Source organism: Elephantulus edwardii, unplaced genomic scaffold, assembly GCF_000299155.1.
Source record: "Elephantulus edwardii isolate Elephantulus edwardi_28Jun2011 unplaced genomic scaffold, EleEdw1.0 scaffold00098, whole genome shotgun sequence".
Taxonomy (NCBI): domain Eukaryota; kingdom Metazoa; phylum Chordata; class Mammalia; order Macroscelidea; family Macroscelididae; genus Elephantulus; species Elephantulus edwardii.
The window spans coordinates 7,711,080-7,726,138 of record NW_006399848.1 but is presented as its reverse complement, the minus strand read 5'-3'; the positions used below and the strand labels follow the sequence as shown (position 1 = coordinate 7,726,138).

The 15,059-nt window shown below is 43.1% G+C and overlaps 1 protein-coding gene across 1 annotated transcript in view; it reads left to right on the top strand.

Annotated features, from left to right (window-relative positions):
- The first annotated feature begins 8,188 nt into the window (after positions 1–8,188).
- CDK6 (cyclin-dependent kinase 6) overlaps positions 8,189–15,059 on the top strand; it is a 305,967-nt gene continuing 299,096 nt past the window's right edge. Inside the window, exon 1 of the mRNA XM_006891470.1 lies at positions 8,189–8,497. Coding sequence (XP_006891532.1) covers positions 8,265–8,497 — 233 coding nt within the window. The 5' untranslated portion in view covers positions 8,189–8,264. The remainder of the gene's footprint in view (positions 8,498–15,059) is intronic.

The window sequence follows — 15,059 nt, the reverse complement described above, 5'->3', positions numbered from 1 at the left end:
AAGTCATTCTACTGTTCAGTGAAATATCAGTCGCATAGCTCCCAGAATCACAGCAACAGACAAGCCACCACAGCATAGCAAACTGATGAGTAGCGGTACTAAGCCTTAGACGAAATTGAAAGCTGAATCACAGGCTCCCGAATCACCATGCAGCCAGCCTTCATTGCCATCGTGAACTCAGTTTGCTGAACCACAGAGTCAAGGTCGGGCATGCACAGCAGCACTCCAATATTAAATAGAAGTGTTATATATGAGATCAAGCAGGATCTGCAGGCACAAGTTCCATGAGGAAGTGGTCCATATGTCCCTAGTCTCCACTCCAGTCATGTTACCTTTCATCTCTCCATCTACACCTATGGCCTCATGATCAATTCCTTATGATCAGCTGACTGAGAAAGGGAAAACTTTCATGTCTGGTTTACAGATTCTGCACGTTATGTAGGTATATTCTAAAGCGCACAGCAGCAAAACTGCAGGCACTACCCTAAAGGGCAATGGGGACGGGCAGTCCTCCTAGTGGGCAGCAAGTTGAACAATGCATCTTAGAGTTCACTTTACTTGGAAGGAGAAATGGCAGATATGTGACTGTTCATTGAGTCACCGGCAGAGACCTTATTGTTTGCTTCTATAATCAGGGACTTGGAAGGAATGTAATTGGAAAATTGGTGGCTAGAAGGCATGAGGAAGAGGTAGGTGTATAGAGCTCAACGGGCCAGTGAAGATTATTTGTGTCTCATAAGTGCTCAACAAACAGTGACTTCAGTAAAGGAAAATTTTAACAATTATAATGGGTAGGACGATGTGTTCTGTGGAAACTAGTCGCCATCTTTCTACAGTCACTCCTGCCATTGCTTGTCAGCTAAGTGGTCATGATGGCAGGGATGGAGGTTATGCATGGACTCAGCAGCATAGATTTCTGCTCACGGAGACAGATTTGGCTGCAGCCACTGCTGAGCGCACAATCTGCCAGCTGTAGAGAACAGCAGTGAGTTCCCAACATGCTACCATTCCTCAGGGTGATAAGTCAGCAGTCTGGTGGCAGGATGGTTACACTGGCAACTTCTTTGATCAAAAGGGCAGAATTTTTTTCTTACTGGGATAGACGTTCTGGATATGGACTTGCCTTTCCCCTATGTATTGTTTCTGCCAAAATTACCGTCTACAGACTTACAGAAAGCCTTATCAATGGTCATAATATCTCACACAACATTGCTTTACATCAAGAGATTCACTTTATAACAAATGAAGTATGGAAATAGGTCCAGGTTTGTGGAATTTGCTGGAATTCATGTTCCCTTCATCCTGAAATAGCAAGCTCAATGAAACAATGGGAAGGAAAACTTTCTAAAGACACAATATGGCACCAGATAGGTGACAACACAATGCAGTATTTAAGTAATGTTCTCGATAAGGTTACCTAGATGCTCTAAACTGGCATTTAGTATATAGTGCTGTTTCTCTCATAGTCAGAATTCATGAATCCAAGAACCAAGGAGTGGATATACGAGTGGCACCCTTACTCCTAGTGAAACACTCACAAAGTTTTGCTTCTTGTCCCCTTTAATCCTATGTTCTAGAGGTTTTAGCTTCAAAGAGATGAAAGCTCCTATCTGGAGACAAAATACTAAATCTATAGGACAAATTAAGAATGCTACTCAGTCACTTTGAGTTCCTCAGGTCTCTGGATGGATAGGTAAGAAGCAAGTTATTATATTGACTTGGTGAGATTGATCCTGATTCCCAAAGGGATATTTGATTTATAATGGAGATAAGAGGATGTCAGGAATACAGGAGATTCCTTAGAATGCTTCTTAGGACTACTATACTCCATGATTAAAGGTAATGGAAAACTCTAGAAACCGATTCTGACTTAAGTACTAATGGCTCAGATTCTTTGGGAATGTTTTCTATTAAGATAATAAACAGGAGATTTTTACAGATGAAAAGCAATTATTTATTTTACATGGAGCTTTAAGATTAATATGTAATAGATAAGTCTCTAGAACTTTAAAAAAGAAATTAAAACAGCCAATATTAATCAGAGGGTATTTAAAAGTAGATGTAATTTTTAAATTGTACTAATTGTTGTATTTTCACACAAAAAAACACATACTTTCTCTGTTTGTCAATTGTGCCCTCCTTTCATCCAAATGTTTTTTAATTCACTATGCTAATTTTTTAACAGTAAAATGTTAAAAAATTTTAGACTAGTAGTGCTTATAAAAATACCTTCTGAGGGAAGGTAGCAAGTGGCAAACAAATATCCAAGGCACATTCAATTTGTTTTTTAAAAAGGTACTAATTCTAAGTAAATTACTAATTTCTAAGTAACAAGAAATTTCTTAGTAAATAATCAACATGCCCAATTATGGACCGCAGTTTTAAAGTTTAGTTTAATCTTAAAAAAAGAATTTAAAGACTTTTTTAATATCAAAATGTTCACACATGGAATACTTGCCTTATGTGATGCTAAGAAAATTTTCAGTGTAAACTAGAATACCATATTTGGAGATACACCTTTTAGTTCTAACTTTTACAAACCTGTAAAGTTATTTACAACTTTAGAATATCAGATATGTAGGATGGAAACACTAGTACAAGTGATTATTCTTGAATGTTATATATTCACTCATAAAGATTTCTAAACAAGGGGTCGATGGTTGGAATTTGGTTTGTAGTTTATAAATCTTGTACACATTTTGTTATGATAACTTATTACCCACAGAGGAAGCTATCTATAAACAAAATCTGTCATTTACTAATTTTATACAAGTCATTGTTGAATCTCCTTGGAACTAAAACTTTAATCAAGAGGAATTTAATGTGAACCATAGGGAGAGTGAAAAATGATAAACAAAAGACAAGTAATATAAGAAAAAAGCAGATAATAAAAAAAATCCAACAATACATTTTAGGACATATAATCAATCAATTTAATTTTTTTATATTGTCCAAGTGCTCTAATAACCAAAAGAAAGAAATTTTCAAAGCAGTTATGGTTTTTTACAAATTCAATAATTAAAAATTCAATACAGTGTAGAAAAGGAATTTTTCTGTTAACTTTCAATATATTTACACCTTACCATTTTTAAAAAACAAATTATTTACTCAAATAAATTCTTACAATCATGTACTGGTTCCTATGACTACCTATTTACAGTTATTTTTTAATTATAGAAACATTTCCATTATCAGCAAGAAAATACTGTTTTAAATGCACTGAAAAGTGTGAGAAAATATAAAAAAGGATTCGCTTTGTATTTTTGGTTTAAATTTTAGTTAATAAGTAACAGTGATCTAATTTATATAAGTACAATTCATAATAATTCACATTCCTAAATCTATTTCATATATTATATATTTTTAAAAATGAGATTACAGATATATTTATACATGCAATTTTTGTTCAGAAACTGAATTTTAGGAAGTATGTTCCTAAACAAAAAATGTATTTCATGAATTATCTTAAACTTAAAAAACACATTCACTGGCTTTAACTATTTTTAAAAAACTATACTGCAGTATGTTTGCTAATGGAAATACATCAATTTTTATTTTCCTAAACTGTTACTTCATATAGTAGTACAGAATCAATCTCATTACAGCAAAAATGTGCATTTAACAGCACTGTTAAAAGTCAAGAGAATATTTCCAATTCAAACAATTTTGCAGGATTTAGAATTTTTTTCCTCCACAAAGCACTAAAATAACTTTTTTTTTTTAGAAAAAAGCTTTGCTTTAAGATGATTTTTTAAAGTGTCAATTATTTATCTACGATAATCTTGGAGAACTTCTTTCCAAAAAGACAGCTGTTAACTTCCTTTTTTTTTATTCCATTGTAGAAAGTCTTGCAACCCACCTCTGCTTCTCAATATCATTTTCACCTGAAGTAACTGTATTCAGGTTTTCTCAGCAGGTAAAATACACTTTCTTCGTTTTTTTACAAGGTTTCAAATTTCAGAATTCCAATAGTGCATTTAAAACTGAGAACCCACAGAATCATGTTCTCTTCTCAGAGTGTGTGTATGGGTGTGTGTACCTATTATCTTGCAATTCTGTCATTTGCACAAAATTTTGGTCTTTTTTAGCTCCCCAGAAATACCTTTGTGAACCCTCAGCAGTTGCTAACCACTTAATAATTGTGAACCAGCCAGCCCTTTCAAGTAGATCGTTAACCACAGGAGTGCCTGACAATTTCCAAACCATATCCTCTGTCCAAAAGAAAAAGATAGGGCTTTGTGAGGACGAAAGGAAGCGGAGGAAAACAAAACAAATGTAGCTCATGCTGAAAGTGAAAAGTGCTTGGACAGATTAGTATTTTCTTTTCTGCAAGGCGTCCTGCCAATTATTTTTTTAAATAGAATTATTTTTTGGTCTTATTTTTTCGGTTTCTTGGAAAGTGTTGGTATTTACCACCCCAACCGTCCCCTCACAATTACCGCTGTTTTGTGTTTTCCCCAATCGTGCACCTCGAAGACTGATGACACCCCCGCCTCATCTTGTCAAAACCCTAAACTCGGGGCGGCCCCGGGTATGGAATCACTGGCGACTCCCGACGACACATCCGATTCTTTCCTTCTCACGCCTCTTGTCTGAGTCGCGAGATCCCCCACAGCAGTTTCAGGGAGAGCCGGAAATTTTCATTTAAACTCCCCCTCTCGCCCCCTGCTCTGAGCTGAAGGCTGAGGAGCAGGAGGCTCCGAGCACTGCTGGGTCTCGGCCGCCTCCGCTGCTCCGGAAGGCTTTAATTTGCACACTTGCTTGCCATTGCGCCGCGAGCCCCCGACCCCGGCGCCGGGTGGGTCTCCGGCCAGGGTGGCCTCCGGGGTCCCTGTCCCCGTCCCCGCCCCCGCCGCGCAGCCGCCCCCGCAGCCTCCCAAGTTCGGGCCGCGATCCCCGGCCGGAGCCCCGCGGGCCCCCTGTCCGCCCCCGGCGAGCAAAGCAGGCGGCGCCCTCCGTCGTCCCTCCGCCCTCCGCCGCTGTGCCCACCCCCTTGCCGGAGAAAGTGCTGGTAACTCCTTCCTCGGAGACGCGTTACCTGCTCCGGCGGCGGTGGGTACGTGTGGAGGTCCGACCGACACACGAAGCCCCCTTGGGAAACTGCACGCGGCTGTGCTCCTCAGGTGAGAAGCCTTGCATTCCAGTGGGTGGGCTGCGGGCTGGGGGGTCCCGAAGGAGATTGCGAGGCTCGGCCAGGGTCGAAGGCGGCGTGGGGGTGGGGGTAAGAATGGGGGGCTGTGTGTCTGCTGATTTTACTTTGATTAACCCTTTCTGAACCTAGGCGGGGTAGATTGAGGGAGGGTCAGTTGAACTCCTAAAAGAGCCCTTCCTCATCTGGTATGGGGAGGGTACATTCCACCAGAGCAACACCCCAACACCGAGATCTTGTCCTGACTTATCAGTCCGCACCAACACCGACATTTACAGACACACACACTCACACACTCCTTATCCAGCTCCTCCAAACGGAACTGCACTCGGACACTGAACCGTATTTCAGGTTTAAAGTGCATTGCCCAGGAGACTCCATGAGGGAGAAGGTGCTTCCCTTCCCTATTTTTTCTCTGCACGAGGTGTGGGTGTGGACTCCACCTTCCCCCGCCACGAGCTCTGAGTTAACGCAGGCTTCCTGCTGGTAACCCTGGCCGACGTGTTGTGCACACTCGGACGAAGGCACACCGCCGGCTGTTGCCCCCAATTCGGAGCCCCACGAGGTCGCCCGTTTGCTTTTGCATCCAAGTTTACTTTTATCATTTAAAATGTCGCGGTTTAAACGCATGTCCCGCGGTAAGCGGCTCCCAGGTCCCGCAGCGCGCCCGTCTGTGTGCACGTGGGTGCATCCGCGTGTGCGCACACGCCGCAGTCGAGGTCCCCGACGCGGCCTCTTGTCGCTGCGCTGGTGGCGACCCTTGCAGTGCTTGGCAGGCTTCGGGAGAAGCACATGAAGGATTTCATTGAGTGTGAAGACAGAGAGCAGAGACAGAAAGCAGAAGGAGGCGGCTGCAGCCTTTGTAGTCGCGGAGGAATGCGGAAATGTTGAAGCACTATGTCAAACTTTTTTGAAATGGGGTCAAGTCACATTCAGCCAGCGTGGGAAAGCAACAACAGCAAAAAAAAAAGTGGAGGAGAAAGGGGGGGTGGGAGGGGAAGGCTCTGCTGCTCCTGTTTCTCTCCGCCGGAGCCAACCGTCCGCAGAACGAGGGGGGAGAAGCCCAGGCTGGGGCTGCAGGCAGTGCGGGGCCCGGCGGGGGAAGCGGGGCGCAGTTCCCTGCGGGGGTGGGACGTCCCTCGACGCTTCCTTTGCAGCGGAGCCTCGGGTTGGATTGGGGGAAGGAGGGACGCTGGAGGGCGGGCTGGGCTGACGGCAGCGTCAGCTCCCCCACTACCTGTGTGGCCCTCGCCCTCGTGCAGACCCTAGGCTCGCCTCTGGGAGCTTGTTTCCCGGCTCCCCCAGGATTCGCCTTCCACTTTTGAAAGCTCTGGATAGGCTGAGAGTGTGGGACTCTGCCCTGATCGCGGTGCCATCTTTCAGCACATTGTGGGGTCCTAAAGCTTGCAGTTGTTTTTTTTTTTTGTTTTTGTTTTTTTCATTTCTTGGCTGAAGGAGATCGGGTCAGCGGTTGCGGGAAGGTAATTCCGGGGTGCCCTGAGAATTCCAGACAACGAAGCCGGCTTGGCGGTGGTGGGGAGGAAGGTCCCCCCGGTCATCCCGGACATTTGAATGGGGAGGGGAAATTGGGGTCCTCCACACCCTGCGCCTAGCACTTTTTTCTGCCAAGGGCTCCAAGGAGTGGATGGATGTCTGGCTGTAGACAGGATCTGGCCTCATCCCGAAAGGGGAATAGTGCACTGCTTCCATTGCCTATAGGCGGGGACCATCCCTGTAGTGGGGAAAAGTCTGTGAGCCTCCAGAAGTTTAGAGTAACCCCTTTCCTCTTACCACCCCCGCCCCCCCGTGACGCAAACACTTCTGTTTGGGGGGAGGTTGAGTTTTGCTGAGATTGAAAGAAAATGAAAATTTAAGGGCAAGACACAGGAATACTGCCTTTTTCTTATTTACTCAAGGAAAGTATCACCCATCCTTGGGGTCCTGTAGGTGACTGCCCTCTCTGAGGCCCCTCTTTCGCTCACCCTGTGAGTCCTCCCAGACCAGATGGACTGTCCTCCCTCTGAGTCGCCACCAGGGAGGTCCTCGGCTACGAAATAAGAATTTCATTTTCCAGTCAAGGCTCTTTTACCCCAAAAGAGTATTTGTGCTTGAGAGTCGTTTTTAAATGTCTCCTCATAGAAAAACTGAAAGTAGAAAGAAAGGAAACAATTTCCAAGCAGATGTTTGACCACCCCTTTTCGCACACTCCCAGCGTCGGGTTACAGGGTCCAGGGAGCCCCCACCCACATTCTGCGGCCCCACGCGGATGGATCCCCAGTGCTGCTGCATCGGTTTGTGCACGACCCCCGAACGCCCCCAGAGCCCCACTTCGCAGAACATCCAGACCCTGGGAGTTGGGGAGGGTAGCAATGCAACAAAATGATACAGGGATAAATATTAAGCCGTGACATTGGCGTGCCCGGCGTCTCCCCTCCCCCGCGCTCCCGGCACACTCTGGGCTGTTCGGCACGCCCCCTCCCGTTCCCCTGCGCCCCGCGAGCACGATCATCCCTGTGGGGCCCCTCCAGCCTCTCTCAGCGAAGACCGACCTCTCCAGCTTTGCAGGGAGAGTGAAGTAATGTAGCTTTTCGTGGAGGAACCAAAGGATTAAGCGGCCTGGGAGAGGGCAGGAGAGCACAGCGGGTAGCGACGGGGACTTCAGTAAAGGAGGAGGCGGGGAGACTGGAAGAACCCGGAGCAAGACGACTGAGATGTCTGATTGCACTTTCTTCTTGTCCTAACGTCTTCTCTTTTAGGTGAAGTGAATTTGGACTGTGCAGTGCCTTGGCTGAGACTATGTAATCGCCTGGGTGTCTGAGCAGAAGACTCCGTTTCAGGGAGGGAAGAGGAGGGATCGGCTCGCTCCTCCGCCGACGACTCGGCAGGCGGAGTTTCGCAGCGGCACTAGGGCTGCGCCCGCCCGAGGGGAGGTCGCTCCGTCTAGCCACAGCAGCCGCGAGAGCCGGGAGCCGGGGGCGAGGAGAGGGTGACGGAGACCGATCGCCGGGCGCAAGGAAGCGGGCCGGAGCTTGGGAGGAGGCGAGCGGCAGCCGCTAGCGAGTCGAGCGCTCTCTGCCCGCTCCAGCAGTTCCGCGCCGGGCAGCGTCAGGACAGCATGGAGAAGGACGGCCTGAGCCGTGCGGACCAGCAGTACGAGTGCGTGGCGGAGATCGGGGAGGGCGCTTATGGGAAGGTGTTCAAGGCCCGGGACCTGAAGAACGGAGGCCGTTTCGTGGCGCTGAAGCGCGTGCGGGTGCAGACCAGCGAGGAAGGCATGCCACTCTCCACCATCCGCGAGGTGGCGGTGCTGAGGCACCTGGAGACCTTCGAGCACCCTAACGTGGTCAGGTGAGCCAGAGAGATTGGTGTCTCCTCCGGGCGGACACGCGCTCCGGGAGTGTTGGGGGCCCCCGGTCCATATGGCTAAAGAGTAGAGGCAGTCACTGGAGAAGCTAAGCATGTTTCGTGGGCCTTACAGAGTAGGCTTCACCAACGGAGCCCTTAGCCAGCACCAGTGACCTTGCCAGATAGCGAGCAAAGAGGCTAGTCAGAAAACGTGACCTGCACAGGCTTCTGTGTTCTTGGACAAGTTATGTATTTGAGACCAATCAACATACTATCTTTCTGTCCTTTGCCTGACCTCACCCTCATCATTGGGGACTTTTTGAGAGACTGAGAGGTAGTCGTAAGTAGTATAATTAATTAGTGTGGGAAGATAACGTCACTAGTCTGCAATAAAGCAAGTTACAAGAATGCTGACATTTTCAAGACTATTTTGGCTAATTACGCTGCCTAACTAAACCAGTTGCCCAGGAGTCAGTTCAGATTAATGACAACCCCATGTGTTGCAGTTTCTTTTTATCGACTCACCTTAAGAGTGATTGGGTGAAGGACTGATTGGGTAAAGGTGATGCATGTCCAGTTTAAAACCGTGTCTTGTACAATTTTTTTTTCCCATACCCAAAATGTTACCTATAAGTCATGATTAAATTTTCTCTCTGAGAATCTTTAGGCTTCTCCAAAGGGTCAAGAGAGCATCTGAGATGTCATATCTTTAAATTCTGCCTTCTGCTCTTGCCTTTCATGGACTGGTTTTACAATTAGGTGGGAGAAAGTCTTTTAAAGCTTGCTTGTGTGTTTACTGGTATTAAAGGAAAGTGTTTGCAATTTAGAATAATGATGTGTAGCTAATGATCCTGGAACTTCCCCCTTGTGTGAATGATATGTGGTATACCACTCTTTTTGTCACTTTTTAATACAAAACTGCACCGTTTTATGTAGAAAAGGAATACACAGAAATTTATGGACTATACCCTTTCCTCACTGATGTAATTTTGTTCTAAAGACCAGGTCATTATGCAAAAATTAGTGCTGAGTGAAAAATGGAGGATAACTACATCATGGTATATCTGTTAAAACACTGAGAATCATGGCCCAGCCAGTGACACATAATCTTAACCATAATTGTTGTTGTTGTTATGTGCCGTCGAGTCATTTGCGACTCATAGCGACCCTATGTACAACAGCCCTAAACCGTGCTCTATCCTGTGCCAATCTCATTGCCTCTGACAAACCCATCCCGAGTACCCCAGTCACTGAATCAATCCACCTCATAGAAGGTCTTCCCCTCCTGCGCTTCCCTCCATAATAGCCACTGTTATTCTTACCTAGCATCTTGGCATTGGTTTTTGCCAGATAAATGTGATTAATGCCCACATCAGTTGGCTAATAGGTCTTTCACGATTACTTTGAATGTAAAATGTCAGATAATGAGATGGTTCATAAGTGAGAAGTAGTTGTATTTAAGCTGCTACTTTGAAAAAAGATTTCAAGAAAAATTTTTTCATACAAAAATGTTTTCTCATATATCTGGCGATTCTACTGCAGAGATATGTGCCTACTGTGTGTACTGTGGATGAAATGATGTAAATTAGCACAGCCAAATATTTTTGAGAAAAGTCAAACAATTTAACATTAGTCATCAAAGTAGAGAGACTCGACACTGACCTTTTATATACTAAGCCCCTTTGCAGACTCAAGGAGCCCAAGTGTCTACAGAATCATTCTGGGAGGTTTTAATTTGTCTCCCTGTATCCAAGTTGGCATGATTTATGAGGAACTTTGCTCCCAAGACAATTAGGCTCAGCAAAGAAGGCAGCAAGAAGTCACAAATACAAAAATAAGATACTAAAATTTGTTGTGTCTCTACTTTGTACCTCTATACCATTTGCTGTTTCCATATAGCACCTGTATACCATTTGTTATGTTGGCATAAGGTCATGTATGACTCACAGAGATCCTATGACCAGCAGATCTGAATCCTGTCATATCCTGTGCTCTCATCATCTCTAACATTCTTGAGACCATTGTTACAGTTACTGTGTCAATGCATCTTGTTTAGAATCTTTCTGTACTTTGCTAATCCTCCACCTTTCCAAGCTTAATGTCCTTTCCAAGAACTAGCCTCTCTTAATAGCCTTGCCAAAGTGTATGAGACAAAGCTTTGTCATGTTTGCTTCCAAGGAAGTGCCTGCACTTCCTTTCACACATGTCTGTTCTTTGGCAGTCCATTGGATATTTCATACTCTTCTATACAGATATAATACGATTGGGAGAAATGGTTTAGAAGATGGGACTGTATCAACAGTAGATTACTTTTGGGGGGTTGTGTTTGCTGAAAAGTAACAAAAACCCTTGTTGGAGGCCTTTGTGAGATTGATTTTAAAAAGAGGATACCTATAGTCTCCTTCTAACTTACTTAAAGGATCCCTGGTGATGATAGAGGGTGCTTTGTGTTGGACTGTTGACTTGGCTCCACCAGCCCCTTCAGTGGAGAAAGATAAGGATGGATAGGCTCATGCTGTAAATACATACAGCCTCAGAACCCGTTGAAGAGTGATTGGAAGTGAGAATTGACTCACTTCAGGTTTGGTTTTGTTTTTAACTTTGTTATCTTCCAAAGAACTGGCCTGAGTCTTTCCTGATGGATAAACTTCACTACTAGAATTTTACAAGAAAAGTTCTTATTTGGCCTTTTACCTGTAGATTGTTATTCATTTAAGAGAGACATAGTATTATATTTTACAAAGCACTCTATTTCTATAACAAAAGTTTGAGTTGTTTTTGTAACTCTACCGGTGAATTTTTTTTCTTTCTTTCTTTTTTTTTTAAATTTCCATTTAATCTTCTTTTCCTACTTCTTCCTGCCTTCTGAGCCTGACCCCTAATCATATGCGCCCCTTTGATCATATAGGGTTAATTGTTCTGAGTACTTTCTTTGCGTTATTGTTTAACTTTAGAAGCTTATCTGTTGTTTGATTGAAAGTTGAGCCGTATGGGTGAATTTATTCCAGGTCCAAGATATGACTGCAAGTCATAGTCTCAGGGGTTCTCCCAAGCTCTTATCAGATTAATAAGTCTGGTCATCTTTATAATTTTGAATTTTGTGAACCTTTTTCACCTACTCTGCTCTGGACCTTCTACTGTCATTACTTTTTGAGTGGTCAGAAGTGGTAGCTGGGCACCATCTAGTTCTTTTGTTCTCAGGATCTTTCAGGTTGAATTTCTCATGTTCCATTAGTCCTTTAGATTAATTGTTTCTACCTATTTTTTCCTTTTCTCCCCTTCTTGTTCCAGACAAGGTTGTGCTGGTGGTTGGTTTTTTTTTTTTAATTATTCTTCTTATTTATTCTCTTGAGACTGATTTGCCTTCTTGTGAGATCTGTGTATCTCATGACTTAGATTCATTACTGTGACATTTCAGGAAGATAATGGTTGTGGACAGAACACAAACATGTTCCTTTCTAAAATGGTTTTTTGCTTTGTACAGAGTGATGATGACCAAAGAGTTGTTATGAAGATAAAGTGAGATAGTGTATGTAAAACCACTTTGTAAATGAAAAATGCAAACAGTTCTCATCATGTTACAAATGTCTAGTTTATGTTCAGTATAAACTATAGTTACAAACCAGCTTTTATAAAGCCCATTATATTAAAATTTCATGATACAAACAGAAGATTGTAGTTATACATGCTATTTTGAGGCATTTGTCAAAATACTATTACTGTATTATGTAAAGATGTAATGTGCATGGAAGTATTTCTTTAATATTTTTGTGCTTAGAAATGTACGCTATATACTAAGATAAACATTTGACTGACAGATAAAAACCATATTTAAGTGTTCTAATTTGCAAACAAATTACATTTAAATACAGATTTAGTAACAAAAACTAGTTTATAATCCAGAGACTGACTGCTTACACCATTTAAAACATCTGAGTGTTAATTTGCATTCAGGTCGATTAGTGGTCCTCTTACCTTGGGCCATGTTTTCTCTAAGACTTCAGTTCACCTGACAATTTTAAATTCAGAGACACTCAAGGATATAATCTCAATATTGCTATCACCCTTATGAGTTTTTAGTTCTTCATTATCTTTTTTTGTTTCCTCCCTGTTCTTTTTCACCTCTGCCAAGAAGCAGCCATTGGTCCCTGTTGACTTATTTAGTCAAACTAGGAACTCTAAGTTTTAGAATTTGTGATCCTGTCAAGGTCAGGAAATTAAACACAGGTGATAACAATTCTCTTTCTTCCAAGAGAGAGTTGTCAAAATTAGACCCCCACACCTGTGATTTATTGTTGCCCCACAGGGTGAATTTTGTAGTCTTATACCTGGTTCTTTAAAGGTTTTTTAAAAGGGGAGATGCCTTTATAAAAGCCTTCAAATCATAAGTAATTGATCATAATTATAGGCTCTCTCAACAGATAGTTAAGCCTCTAAGTAAGAAGAGAATATAATAAACGTATTAGTTTTTTCAAAACTTTAAGATATCATTTTGATGGATTTGCCAGAAAAGCTTACTTGTCATTGCTGGCCCTGTCATTGCCTACACATAGGGGTGATGGCTTGAAATTCCTCCTTAACTGCTTCTGAGGTTTCGAGCTGGTTCTGCCCTGTTTGGTCTTAGCCAATGATGTAAATCCAGAATGGACCTGAATTTTTATATTGTAAATTCTGAGTGAACTGGAATAGGAATAATTACAGATCAACTCACTGCTAGAAACGTAATCTTCCTCTTGGAAAATAAGGGGAGTATGAGTAAGAGCCTGTGGTGATGAAGGAAGAAGTTCAGGCTGCTTTGAAAGAATTGGCAACAAACAAGGCCCCAGGAATTGATGGCATACCGATTGACATATTTCAACAAACAGATACTGCCCTGGGTGTGCTCACCAAGTTGTGCCAAGAAATTTGGAGGACAACCAACTGGCCTACTGACTGGAAGAGATCTATATTTGTTCCCATTCCAAAGAAAGGTGGTCTGACAGAGTGTGAAAATTATCGGATAGTATCATTGATATCACATACAAGCAAGATTCTGCTGAAGATTATCGAAAAATGACTGGAACAACACATCAACGGAGAACTTCCCAAAGAACACTAGAGATATTATAGCTAATGTCAGATGGATCTTGGCTGAATGTCTATGTATGTTTCATTGACTCTGCAAAGTCATTTGACTGTGTGGATCACAACAAACTATGGCTGATTCTGAGAAGAATGGGAATCCCAGAACATTTGACTGTGCTTATGAAAAACCTATACTTGGACCCAGAGGCAGAACAAAGTAAGGAAACACTGCATGGTTCAACATTGAGAAGGATGTGTGTCAGGGATGTGTCCTGTCTCCATATCTTTTCAATCTATGTGCAGAACAGATTATATAGGAGGCTGGGCTCTATGAGGAGAAGTGTGGCATCAAGATTGGAAGTAGACTCATCAACAGTCTGCATTATGCAAATTACACAACCCTGTTTGCTGAAATGGAGGAGGACCTGAAGCACTTGCTGATGAAGGACAAGAACTGCAGCCTTCAATATGCATTGAAGCTCAACATCAAGAAAACAAAGATTCTCACCACTGGGCCTATTGGCAGTATCATGATGGGTGCTGAAGAGATTGAGATTGTTGACAGCTTCAGTTTGCTTGGCTCTACAGTCAGTACTCTTGGTGTCAGCAGGAAATTAAAAGACAAATTGCATTGGGAAAGTCTACTGTGAGAGACCTCACCAAAGTACTGAAGAGCAACGATGTCAGTCTGGAGACTAAGGTGTGCCTGATAACAGGTCTTTGCCATTACTTGCTATGCAATGACTAGGGATGATAGAAGGAGAGTTCATGCCTTTGAGCCTTGGTACTGGAGAAGAGTATTGAATATACCATGGACTGCTAGGAAAACAAACAAGTTCATCCTAGAGAGTGTGAAGCCAGGCTGGTCCTTGGAGGCAAGGATTCTGAAGCTCCTTCTAACATACTTTACACATGTTGAAAGGTGGGATCAGTCCTTGGAGAGGGATGTTATGCTTGAGAGGGTGAAGGGACAGTGCAGGAGATGAAGACCCTCGACGAGATGGATTGATTCAGTCACTGGGGTTATGGGAATGGGCGTGTCAGAGACAATATGATTGGCAAGGGATAAAGCAGTTAGTTATACATAGGGTTGCTATGAGTTGCAGGTGACTCAGTGACACATAACAACAACATATGAATTGAATAGCAAAAAAACTTGTGATCAGCAGAGTTGGAAACAATGGTGGCCAACCAAACCTTTTTGAATTTATCGCTCTTCACAGTCCTGGCAATAATCTGGTCTGGATCCTAAAAGGACTCACTCTATATATTCTGCTAAATATTCCATTTATCTTACTGGTTCAAGCAAATTTCATCTCATCAACACTTAATGAGCTAGGTTAAATCAATTTGAAGTCTAGATCAGCACTTAATATATTCCAAATGGAGTTGTATTCAGTTGATAATTCTCCAAAGCCTGGACTCAGACTTCATTGAACTTTTGTGGGAGATTCTAGACTCCATAAATGATTCTTTTAAAATTTACATTTTGAACCGGAGG